The 11898-nt window shown below is 36.0% G+C and overlaps 1 protein-coding gene across 1 annotated transcript; it reads left to right on the top strand.

Annotated features, from left to right (window-relative positions):
• Positions 1-5618: 5618 nt before the first annotated feature.
• On the top strand, positions 5619-8576 carry LOC109243916 (GTP cyclohydrolase 1-like). Its single transcript, XM_019410928.1, has 2 exons — positions 5619-6059; positions 7130-8576. Exons 1-2 carry the CDS (start codon positions 5885-5887, stop codon positions 8263-8265), a joined length of 1311 nt encoding a protein of 436 aa, XP_019266473.1. The 5' UTR covers positions 5619-5884; the 3' UTR covers positions 8266-8576.
• The last annotated feature ends 3322 nt before the right edge of the window (positions 8577-11898 follow it).

The following is an 11898-nucleotide window of genomic DNA, read 5'->3' on the forward strand; positions in this document are numbered from 1 at the left end:
AAGCATCAAAATGAAACTGGTGCATCTAGGGAAGAAACTCTGGCAGATATGCTGAAAAAGGTTGGGGCCAATTATGATCCAAAGAAGCGCAAGGCTTCCACACAAAAGGCTCCAACTGCTTCCAAGCCAACAAAGAAAAGTAAAGTGTCATCTTCAAAATCTAGTGTACCTACAGTACCTAAGGGAAGAGCTACTAGGAGTAGGGTGAAGCAAAGTGAAGCAGAATTGCAGAAAGCTCTTGAAGAGAGCAGGAAGAAAAGGAGGGAAAAAGGAAAGGCTAAGGTTGTGGAGAGTGTTGAGATTGCAGAAGAAGAAGAAGAAGAGGAGATGGACCTGGTCCATCAAGAAAGAGGAACAACTGAGGAGGTTCCTACTCCCAAACCAAAAAGATCCAAGACCTCTTCCAAGAAGTCTTCCTCTGTACCTGTACCTGCTGAATCTTCTTTAGCCAAAAGAACTAGGTGTGCTGTGAAGGGAAAACAAAAGAAAATTGTTAAAGAAGATGAAGAGTGGAGTGGTGAAAAAGAAGAGGAATCTGAGAAAGACCAAGATAGGTATGCCATCTTTGGCAGAAGGAAAATTTTGAAAGGAAGGTTGTTGAAAGATCTGGATGAGCCAAACATGAGAAGATTGATGGATGCTCTTACTGCATAAGGGTGGAAGGACATGGTCCTTGAGATGGATGGAAGGCTGGCTAGAAATGAGTTGATAGAGATTATGGCCAATGCCACTGTGGAAAATGGGGTAGTCTCCAACATGGTGAAGGGTGTAAAAGTAGAGTTTGATGCAACCAAGTTGGGTGAGATTCTGGACATACCTAGTAAAGGGTATGATGATTATACTAGGCAGAGGTGGCTTTGTCTGGATTCTCTCCCTACTGCTCTTCAAATCACCAAAAATTTCTGTGATGCTGCTAATGCTGAAGATATACCTGAAGCCAGATTTGTTCAGAAGAGTGAGATGAGACCTATGCACAAGGTCTTATTTGAATTTGTGAATAAGTGCTTGCTGCCCAGACAGGAGAGGAGGCATACTGCCAACTATATGGACCTGGTGCTTATGGAATGCCTTGAGAGTGGAAAGCAGATAAATTGGCCTGCTTTTATTGTCAAACTACTGGACAGGGTCATTAATGGATCCAAGGCACATGCAACTCCATATGGGTTCATACTTACAACTGTGCTGGACAGGCTAAGGGTTCCTTTGAAGAAATTGGAGATGGCATCAAGCAAAGAGCATTTTGGTGTTAGGACTTTATTGGCTTGTGACTATCCTGTCAATGCCACCCAGGTTGAACCTGGTTCATCTCTGAAGACACCAGTGAATAGCAAGGTGAGGGCTTTGGTTCAAGAGTGTGGAACTAAGAATGCTGAAATTGCTAGGCTTCAGGCTCGTGTTGCTGATTTGGAAGCTGAACGAGATGGCCTTCGAGCTGAGCTAGCAAAAGAAAAGGAGAAAAGTGAAGGAATGCTTCAGAATATGCTCAACCTTCTCCAAACCCAGCCCTCTAGTTCCTCCAAGCCTTAGGTCATCCGGTTCTTGTTTTTGAACCTATCTAGAACCCCCAGTGACCCAGATTTGGGACTTTTTATGTTTTTGTTGCTCATGTTTGGAAGTTTGTCTTTCTTTTTGTGGTCTGTCTGTGAAAACATATCCTAATCAATGACAATCTGCTTTTTCTCTTTTTCTATGTAGATTTTGATCTAAATAGTTAATTTTGTTTGTTGGTTATTGATTTATTGAATCATGTTTTCACTTGCAGTTGCCCTAGTGGCCATGAGTAATTATTAACATCTGGGACTCACAATATTTGCAACTTTTCGATGATGCCAAAAGGGGGAAGAGATATTTTGCTTTACTTGTTATTCTGAATAATGTGATAGTTATAACCTGATTAAACCTGGTCCTTGATGATAAGTTAAAATTTATATGTTAAAGTGTTGAGGATTAAGCTGAGTTCTACAGGTTTTCTGATCAGTAAAAGCATAGAGTTTGTCATCATCAAAAAGGGAGAATTTGTTGGCCTAAGTTCAGGTGAAGTTTTGAGGAATGACAAATGCACTCAGTCATGGAACAGGTCCATCATGTGAGACGCAGTGTTTATCAACCTATGCATGTGAGATGCACGTGAAGGAGATAAGTCTCAAGGATAAAGCAGCAATATCTCCTGAACTCATCGAAAAGGTTGCATATTGGATGAGGAACGAAAGTATCCTCATGGGAATAGGACACAATCCGGTTAAAGGATAGGGTTGGAGTTTGTATTGTTCAAGGACTCAACTTCGATGAAAGATCAGCAATTGAGTCTCAATCAAACTCTGATTACTAACTCATTAAATAACAGTAATTGTTCTCTTTTACAGGAATTGCACAAATGCAGAAGTGAAACTAAATTGAGAGCAAAAGAGCGAGGCAATTTTGCAAGCAATTTATGTGAGATTCAAGTGTGCATTCCTGAAACTACTTGGACAAGATAGAAGAACCAATTCAATTGTGTCTTTCTTTTATTCTAGTTCAATTATAGTAGGTGTTTTAAAGTTGTACCTTTCCAGCTTTCATAGAAGCAATTGTATTAGGTACCTTGAGTATTCAAGTTAGAGTTAACTTGAAAGTGTCGCAACAGTTGAGGCTTTGTGCCACACTGGGATTAGAGCTTAATCCTTAGGTTTACAAGAGTTTTGTAAATGTTGTTTTGGCTCAGTGATTTTAGTGGAAGTTTGGGGAAATCCTACTGAGTAGTAGGTCGTGCTTTTTTTCACCTTTTGAGCCAGGTGTTTTCCACGTAAAAATCTCTGTGTTCTTTATTTTATGCACTCTTAATTCCGCAAACAGTAGTAGTAAGTACACCTAGAAGAACCAGGTTCTTCTAGAGCGAAAATTGGGTACCACACAAATCACCCCCCTCTTGTGTGGTATTGACGTTTAGAACATCAATTTTGGTTGGCTGGCATTGGTTCTTCGCATTCGTGACAGAGTGTTCGCATAGTATCATGGGCTGGTGCATCGCGTTCACGTGTATGTGATCGCGTTCGCGCTGGAGTGAAGGCAGGCAGGGGCTTTGTCCTTGCGTTCGCAGGGCAATTGTCACGTTCGCGTAGTGTATGAGCTGAGTGAGCTTTGAGATCACGAGGGTACTTCCTCAATCACGAAGGAGGATTTGGGCAAGTGGCAGACTTATGCTTCGCGAACAAGAGGCAGTGGCCGGGTTCACGAAGGATAGTGTAGGGCAGACTACTTAAGTTTTGAATTTCGGGATTTTTATCCATTTAATATTTTGAGTCTAGACTTCGAGAGCTGAAGAGGAATTTCACTATTACATTGGAGAAGTTTTTCACTTCGATTTTATTATATATCTTGATTCCCAAAGGAGATCTACACCTAAAACTTGGAATTTTAAAGAGAAATTTAGGAATTTTGTCATCAACTTAAGAGGGTATATTTTGAAATTTTAAGGGCCAATTTGAACTTGGTTTTGGAGTGTAATCATGTATCTAGAATCAAGGGATTATGGGTGAACTATATCTATGATCAATTTCAGATTTTAGCCCCAAGCTCGAGATTGAATGTTTAGATTTGAAAAGAAAGATGGTTTTTTTTTTATTGAAGCTTACCAGGTAGAGGTAAGTCTCTTATCTATCCTTGTAAGAGGGAAGTTTCCCCCATAGATGAATTATTTGCTACTTGCTACTTTATTTAGGTGCTTCGTATATGCGAGGTGACGAGTGTATATGCGCAGCTAAGATCTGGTCATAGCCAGTTAGAGTTATGCTTATCTTATGCCTTGTTGAGACTTTATAAATTGTTATCCATGTTTCCTTAATTCAATTACGTGATGAATCTTAATCATGATTAGAGACCATTCTAGAATTATGACATGTTGATTCGAACATAACAGACTTCTTTCCCAGTGTTGGGCTTTCTACTTTAGCCATATTTATGCAATTGCCTATTTGACTTATGATTAGTGATTATTGGCTATTGTTTCTCATGCTTCATATCATGATCGGACCTAAGAATATTAAATGAACATGTTGAATTGTTATGGAAAATTAAATTACATGATTAGTCGTAGCCCTCTCTTATTCATGTTAATATTCATCCGTGTTTTATTATTTTGTCCCCGTGCTTCTTTGTTATATCATCTCATATGCATATTACATGAATTGGAGAGTTGGATATTGCGGAAAGTTGAGGATTTTGGCAATAAGGATATCATGAGCGGATATTAATTATGGATTTCAATTTTATTAGTGGATCGGGTTGCACGCTGTAACAGCACTTGGATATGGATTCGTCCTCCAGATTTAGGTGATTACCCATGTTACTTTGGGCCCTATGAGCACAGGCATCTAGATTGGTGCTAGTTTGGACACGTAGCCAGTGTCAGGCATATAGATTAGTACTACGAGGTGTTGAGATTGGACCACAAGCATGCATATGAATTCTAGATTCATGCAGTAGCGCCCCTATATGCATTTTGACTGGTTTAAATCATGATATTGGAAGTAGTTGAGATACTCGATATTGTATTGTACTTCCTTTGCCTAAAAAGGATGTCTAAATACCGGACCTTATTGTGCTCTTGCCTTTGTACCTATTTTTGATGATATCATGTCTTATCTATTATTTTGTTTAATATCTTTACTTGCTTATTAAACTGCTAGAAAGTGTCAGTGTCGACCTCTCGTCATTACTTCTTCGAGGCTAAACTTGATACTTACTGAGTACCGTGATTCTGTACACACATATTATATTTTTGTATATTTTTGTGCAGCTTCTAAGGTAGGTATGAGTTGTATCCATTCAGCTACTTAGGAGCTTGCATTGGAGACTTTGTGATAAGCTGCCTATTTGTACATTTGCATCACATGGGGTCCCCTCCCTTTGTTCCATCTATTCCTTGTCTATTTACTTATTTCCGGACATATATTGTTACTAGTCGAGATCGTTCACTCTTGATTAAATGCTCGTGATGTTGTGACAACGAATTTTAGGCATTGCTAGACAGTTGTGATTGTGTTTAGGCTCTAAATTGTAATGTTTTATGAAAATTCCTCGACAACAAAAAAAAAAAAAAAACACAACAGGCGAGCACTTACACACAATGTTTTATGTACCAAGAACCAAAGCCAAAAGACTCAGATAAGGAAAAAGAAAAAAGAATTCACAAGCCTCTATGAACGAATACTTGAAAAGTGTTGTATAGTATAATTAACTTATCTTGTTGTTTTATACCAAATCAAATCAAATTAAAAAGGAAAAAGTGCCATTGTTGGAAGGAGTATATGTTTTTTAACCGAACAATATCATATAAATTGAAACAAATGAAGTACTTCCTCCGTTTTAATTTGTGTGAGCATATTTCCTTTTTAGTTTGTGCCAAAACAAAATAATATTTTTTCATAATTAAAAATAATTTACCTTTATGCAATATTTTATAACCACATACAATATATGTGTCACATTTTACACCAAAAGTTGAAAGAATTCTTTTATTTCTTAAAATCCGTATAAATTGAACCGGATAGAGTACCTTTTAAGACTTCTGTGCGGGTCCCATAATCCAATGAAACTTACTCCTATATAAGAAGCCAAATAAATGTAAGGTTTTCCACACATTGCAATATCAACTGCAACCTTCAAATTTCTTCTAGTAATAACACACAGGAGAGAAAATTTTCTTTTCTCAATTACAGCCCCACACTTGCTTCCTTTGTCGTTTCGAGTTTCTTGTGTATTCAGTTTTTCTTTAACCTCATATTTTAAATCTTCATAACTCGTGTCGTTCTGGGTACAAAGAAATTTTGACAAATCAGCTCTTTTTCTCATTTGGGTGGTGAATACCTTTTCTGGGCTTGCAGTATTTTTGTTCCTTGAGGGTGCAATGAACGCATTAGAGTCAGGTCATTTCAACGAGGAAGTAGAAGAGAATAGAGTGAAGCTAGCCATTGAGGATGCTGTAAAAGTCCTTTTGCAGGGGTTGGGTGAAGATATCAATAGGGAAGGTATCCGCAAAACTCCTTCTCGGGTCGCCAAGGCTCTTCGAGAAGCCACAAAAGGTCTCTCTTTTTGTTTTTTTGCATGCTTTGAATGGATCCTTATTTATTTAACTCCATTAAGTCTATGGAAAGTGGAGCATTAATTCACTGAAATTATTTATTTCTTGTAGTTCTAGGAACTACTGGGGACCATAATCTATACTGGCACGTAAAAGTTGCATGTTTAGTGTTTGATATTATTGTCTCATAGTATTTGGTTGCCTTAGAATAAAAGATGCCTTTTTTAGCATGAGGGTGAACCACTCCTAAGATTTTACTCTTTTGTCTTCTTTTACCTTCAAAAGTTTTTCCAAAGTTGCTACTTTTATCCTGATGATGAAGCAATCTTAAGTTCTGGGCTTATCAAGACTGCAGACGCTTGTCTAAAGTTCATTTGTGGAGTTTCTGAAATGATCAGTGCTCCGTCTCTCTGTTATTGGTCTCGTTAGGCTTATTCAGGTGAAAATTTTCACGCATTGGTACTTCAGTTAAGTGAAACTTAATGTTTTTTGTCATTAACATTTCAGTCATGTTATTTTTTTATGTGCATAGTGATGAATTAGATGAACTGAATTTTAAAGTTTCTTGCTGATCTGTTCTAGTCCACTAAACCAAATAATTATTTTCTTTGGTTGTGAAATGATTGGTTTATGGAAAATAAAGGTTATAATGCCTACTAATAACCTTCCTTTAAGAAATCCAGTATTCTCCTATTGCATCTATCAGTTAGCTTTTCTCTAGTAAGGTAACAAAGGTCCTTTAACAGAACATTTAGCAATATTTTGTAAACAACTGAGGTGGTTTTGTTTTCTCTAGTTATAACTTTAGCATGAAGCTATCCAATGCAAGCCTATGTATATGGTTGGGGAGCGGGTAACTTTCTGGAAATTCATATATAAAAATGGTGTAGCCCAAGCATATGTGAGACTTAGAAATCAACATCTTGCAAATTGAAAGAGTTATTTAGTTATACTTCCAGTCCTGCCTTATTTTGTTGGTTGATGCTTTAAATATCACTGTTTGACTATTTACTTTTCTTCTTAAAATGTTGGTTGATCGACTAGTTTCATCTTTTTGGTTGTTGTACGAAGGTTATAAACAACACGTGAACGATGTTGTTCATGGTGCTTTATTCCCTGAAGCTGGGTTGGGAGGTGGATGTGGTCAAGCTGGAGGAGCAGGTGGGCTTGTGATTGTTCGTGATCTTGATCTCTTCTCCTACTGTGAGTCTTGCCTTCTTCCATTCCAGGTTAGGTGTCAAGTTGGTTATGTCCCATCTGGCCAAAGGGTTGTAGGACTAAGCAAGCTCTCTCGTGTTGCTGATATCTTTGCGAAACGGCTCCAAGCTCCACAGCGTCTTGCTGACGAAATTTGCACTGCCTTGCAGCACGGAATCAAGCCAACAGGTGTTGCTGTGGTCTTGCAGTGTTTGCACATTCATTTTCCAAATTCTGAATCAGCCTTCCTCGACACGTCTCACCAAAGTTGGGTGAAGATGCTAGTTAGCTCTGGTTCTGGTGTTTTTAAGGATGAGAAGGCGGACATTTGGACTGATCTTTTAAGTCTTCTGAATTTCAGAGGTATAAGCAAAGAAAACACCAATCCTGGTGTGTTTGACCAATCATGGTGCCCATCTCAGTGTTGCAACAAGTTGGAACAATCAAATTCAGCTATGACCAATGCAGTGGTTTCAATACTAAAGTCTTTGGGGGAAGACCCGTCGAGGAAAGAGCTTGTTGGTACTCCATATCGTTTCTTGAAGTGGTTGATGAACTTTAGAAACTCTAATATGGAGAATGGCTTTCTTCAAAGTAGAATTAATAGTCCAAGTCCCAAGGACTTTATCTGTTCTGAGCTCAATTTACCATTCTGGTCCCAATGTGAACATCATTTACTTCCTTTTCAAGGTGTTGTGCATATAGGTTATTTCTCTTCAAATGGACTTAATTCCGTTGGAAGAAGCAAATTGCAGTCAATTGTACATTTTTATGGCTTCAAACTCCAAGTACAGGAGAGGCTTACCAGGCAGATAGCCGAGACCACTTCATCCCTTTTAGGGGAAGATATAATAGTAGTGGTAGAAGCAAGTCACACATGCATGATATCTAGAGGAATTGAGAAGTTTGGAAGCAGTACAGCTACAATTGCTGTTTTGGGTCGATTTTCCACTGACCCTGCGACAAGGGCAAAGTTTTTAAAGAGCCTTCCAAGCTTTTCTTCTGCATGAAAATGATGTCTTATTCTGCACAAGGAAATATATAGGCTGCACCAAGCAAATCAGAGAATGTCAGTATAAAATCATGAGCAGCAAATATTTTTATTCATTTTTCGTACGTGTATTTGTAACATAAAACAAGGGCTCACAGCAACCTTTATGCTTGCCCTTGATTTGCAGTGTGTCATACTTGGCACCTTGGCGCTGTGTGCGCGCGCGCGTGTGTGAGTTTGTTGTTAGATTAATAGAAGGAAATAATTATTGTTTTTTTACGGAGATGAGTTTTCACATAACGATATATCAATAGATTATAATTGTATTCATTTGTTGCTATAGAATATAGTGATTTAGGGAAAAGCTTATCCATGACTTTTTTTGATGTGCCGACGGAAAAAATTTGAACCAAGAAAATTAAAAATAGTTGGTTTGGTTTCCTTTTCTATAAAATCTAGGGAAAATACATAACTTGTACTCCATAATTGTCCGAAAAAGCCAGTTAAACACTTAGCTGAATATTATCCCCTATCCTTATATGAAGTAGAACACGCCCTAGTGAGAAGAAAAGATAAGTGAAAGAAAATGATTAAATATTATTAATAGTACTTTCTTTTCATGTTATAGATATATTTTTTTTTTATTTCAACAAATGAGTATCTTTTTCATGATATAAAAAAAATATTTTTCCATTTTAACAAAAAAGTACTTTCTTTTCATGATTTAGAAAATGTATTTTGTTTCATTTCAACAAAATGAGTATTTTCTTTTCATGGTGTAGAAAAAATATTTTCTTTCATTTCAACAAAATGAGTATTTTTATTTCATGATGTAGAAAAAGTATTTTCTTTTACTTTAATAAATGAGTACTTTATTTTCATGTTGTAGAAATAGTACTTGTTCTTTTATTTCAATAAAATGGGTACTTTATTTTTGTAATAAAGCAATAAAGAAGAATATTGCAAAGAAAGAGAGAGAGAGAAATCTTATTGCTTTGAGATGAATTATAATGAATAAGACCCTCTATTTATAGGGAAAGAGTGACTTAGTCACCTAGTAAAATTCTTAAAATCTCTCTAAAATATAGACATTCACGTTAAATACAATTCTATTTATAACAATTTTCATGTTGTACAAATAGTACGTTTTCTTTTATTTTAGGCTGAATACATATGTAGCCCCTTAAACTTGTTCATTTTTTTCATTCGGACACCTAAACTAAGGGTTGTTCCAATTGGACCCCTGAACTCAAAGCAATGTGCCCTATTAAACATCTAACTACAATGTGCCCTAAAATAATCTCTCTTTTGCAATGTTTTTTTTCCAGAATCTCCCCATCTTTTCCATTCTTGGTTGTCGTCGCCCCCCATTCCTGGTCTTCTTCTTCCCCATATTTCGGGTCTTCGTTGAATTTATGGCTTTCTCTTGATGAGGAATGATTCTCAGGTGTTATGCGATTTAGTCATCTAAGTTCTTTCTCCTTCATGTAATCTTTGCCATGGTCAAACCTCCATGAAAGGTGGGGGTGCTGTAATTTCTGTGTATTGCTTTAGTTAAAGCCTTCTTTGCAAGTTTTGCTTACAAAGGATGCAAAGAGAAGGCATATATATGTATATATATAGAAAAAATCTTAGCGATCCGTTAAAAACCTAATTCCGGCAACGGCAAGCCAAAGATAAAAGAGCAAACATATGATCATTAGGTGGTTTTTTAGTCACTAGAATCCATAGGGACAACTAATTTCCACAATCAGATATATCCTTAATTGAGAATTCCACATGTGATTATAGTTTCTCACGTTTTCCAGAAACTTACCTTGCCGTCCGACGAGATGAAGCATCTCGAAGCTCATACTTTTTTTTCAGAATTAAAGTATGTATTTTGGGTAGTTTTTATTTCTGTTAAATCCATATTAGCTGGATTTTAACGTGTTCACGCGCCCAAAGTAAATGAATCTCACTGTTTGTGCCATGTCAGCTTTTTCTGTTTAATAGGACACATTGCTTGGAGTTGAGGGTTTCAATAAGAACAACCCTTAGTTTAGGTGTCTGAATGAAAAAAATGGACAAGTTTAAGGGGCTACATATGTATTCGGCCTTTATTTTAATAAAATGAGTATTTTATTTTCATGTTGTAAAAATAGTACTTTTATTTTCAAACAAAAAAAGAGTACTTTCTTTTTAGTTATGGAGCACAAATTTCAACGTTATTTTTGCATAAAAAAGTAAAGCAGCACATTAGTTCCTTTGGGTTTATGTGAATTTTTAGAAGAATAATTAAATTCTTAAAGAAAATAGAGTCCTCAAAACGTTGGGTATTGGGAAGGGGGGGGGAGGAGAGAGGTGAGAAGATAGCATAAAAAAAATATTTTCCAAAAATAAATTTTTCATTCACCAACCAAACAAGAAAAAATAAGTGATAAAATCACTCATTTCCCATGAAAATATTTTCTATAAAAATATTTTCCATGAAAACATGTTCCTTCGTACCAATCACACCCTTAATTTGTAGTTGTGACATATTTTGAAGAGTGAAGATGAAGGGAGGCACGGTAGAGAGGTGATCCTTCCCCGCAAGATAGAGGAATAATGCTAAATTAAACAATCATCTAAAGTGATATTAATCTTTGTAAATAGCTATGCAATCTGTAAGTCTGTTTTATCTCTATTGATGCTTTAGTTTAATTTGGTATAATTTCAATTCATCCTATTTGATCATTTCATCCTCTTTAGTGGTCACCAGAATCGTATACTAGTGTTGGAGTGCGTTCAGATTCAGAGATTTAGATGGTTAAACAAGGGATTAGTGTATAATCAGTAATAAAAGGAAAAGACTGTGATTGAAAACCAAAACCAAAAAAAAAAAAAAAAAAGGAGTGAAAATTTGAAAATTTTCTGGACAACCATATGGTATAACTTAATAATTTTCCCATGTAGGAGTGATTAGGGGTGTCAATGGATATTTGAAAACTGGCTAAATAGATCGAACCGTACCGTACCGAATCGATTTTTAGGTTTCTTTTAAAGAAACTGTAGGTTTTTATATAAATTTATAGTCGTACCGATAATTAGGGTAGGTTTTTTATTTTATAAAAATAAACCGAAAAAATATCGAACCGTACCGAATAAATTTTATATGTGGAAAAGATATTAATTATATAGTAAGTTTAAAACTAATAAAGCATTAATTTTTCATTGGGTCTTGGAATTATGAAAATTGTTATAAGACAACAAATTAAACTCAAAGTAGTAATTCCTAAAATCTATTATGCTACTTATACTTAAACTAAGTTATTTCAAGTATCTTTATTAGCAAGACACAAAGTGTTCTAGCTTTTACTTGGTTTCTTTTACGTTGTTGTCGAATAGTTGATGGATCTATACTCTAGCCATCTTTCATATTTTTTTTTATTCATCACCTTTAAACAGTAAAAATGTCTAGAGAGTTTTGCTAAGTCCTATAAAAGAACATGTGTTATTAAATTCTACTTCTATTGGTGAATTTTACATGATATTTAAAAAAAAATCCAAAATTAACCGAACCGTACCGATACCGAAGTGAAACCGACATGATTGGGACGGTTTCGAAAAGTCCAATTTTTGTTATACAAAATAGAATAACCGAAAATTTGGTATGATACAAATTTTATAA

Source organism: Nicotiana attenuata, unplaced genomic scaffold, assembly GCF_001879085.1.
Source record: "Nicotiana attenuata strain UT unplaced genomic scaffold, NIATTr2, whole genome shotgun sequence".
NCBI lineage: Eukaryota > Viridiplantae > Streptophyta > Magnoliopsida > Solanales > Solanaceae > Nicotiana > Nicotiana attenuata.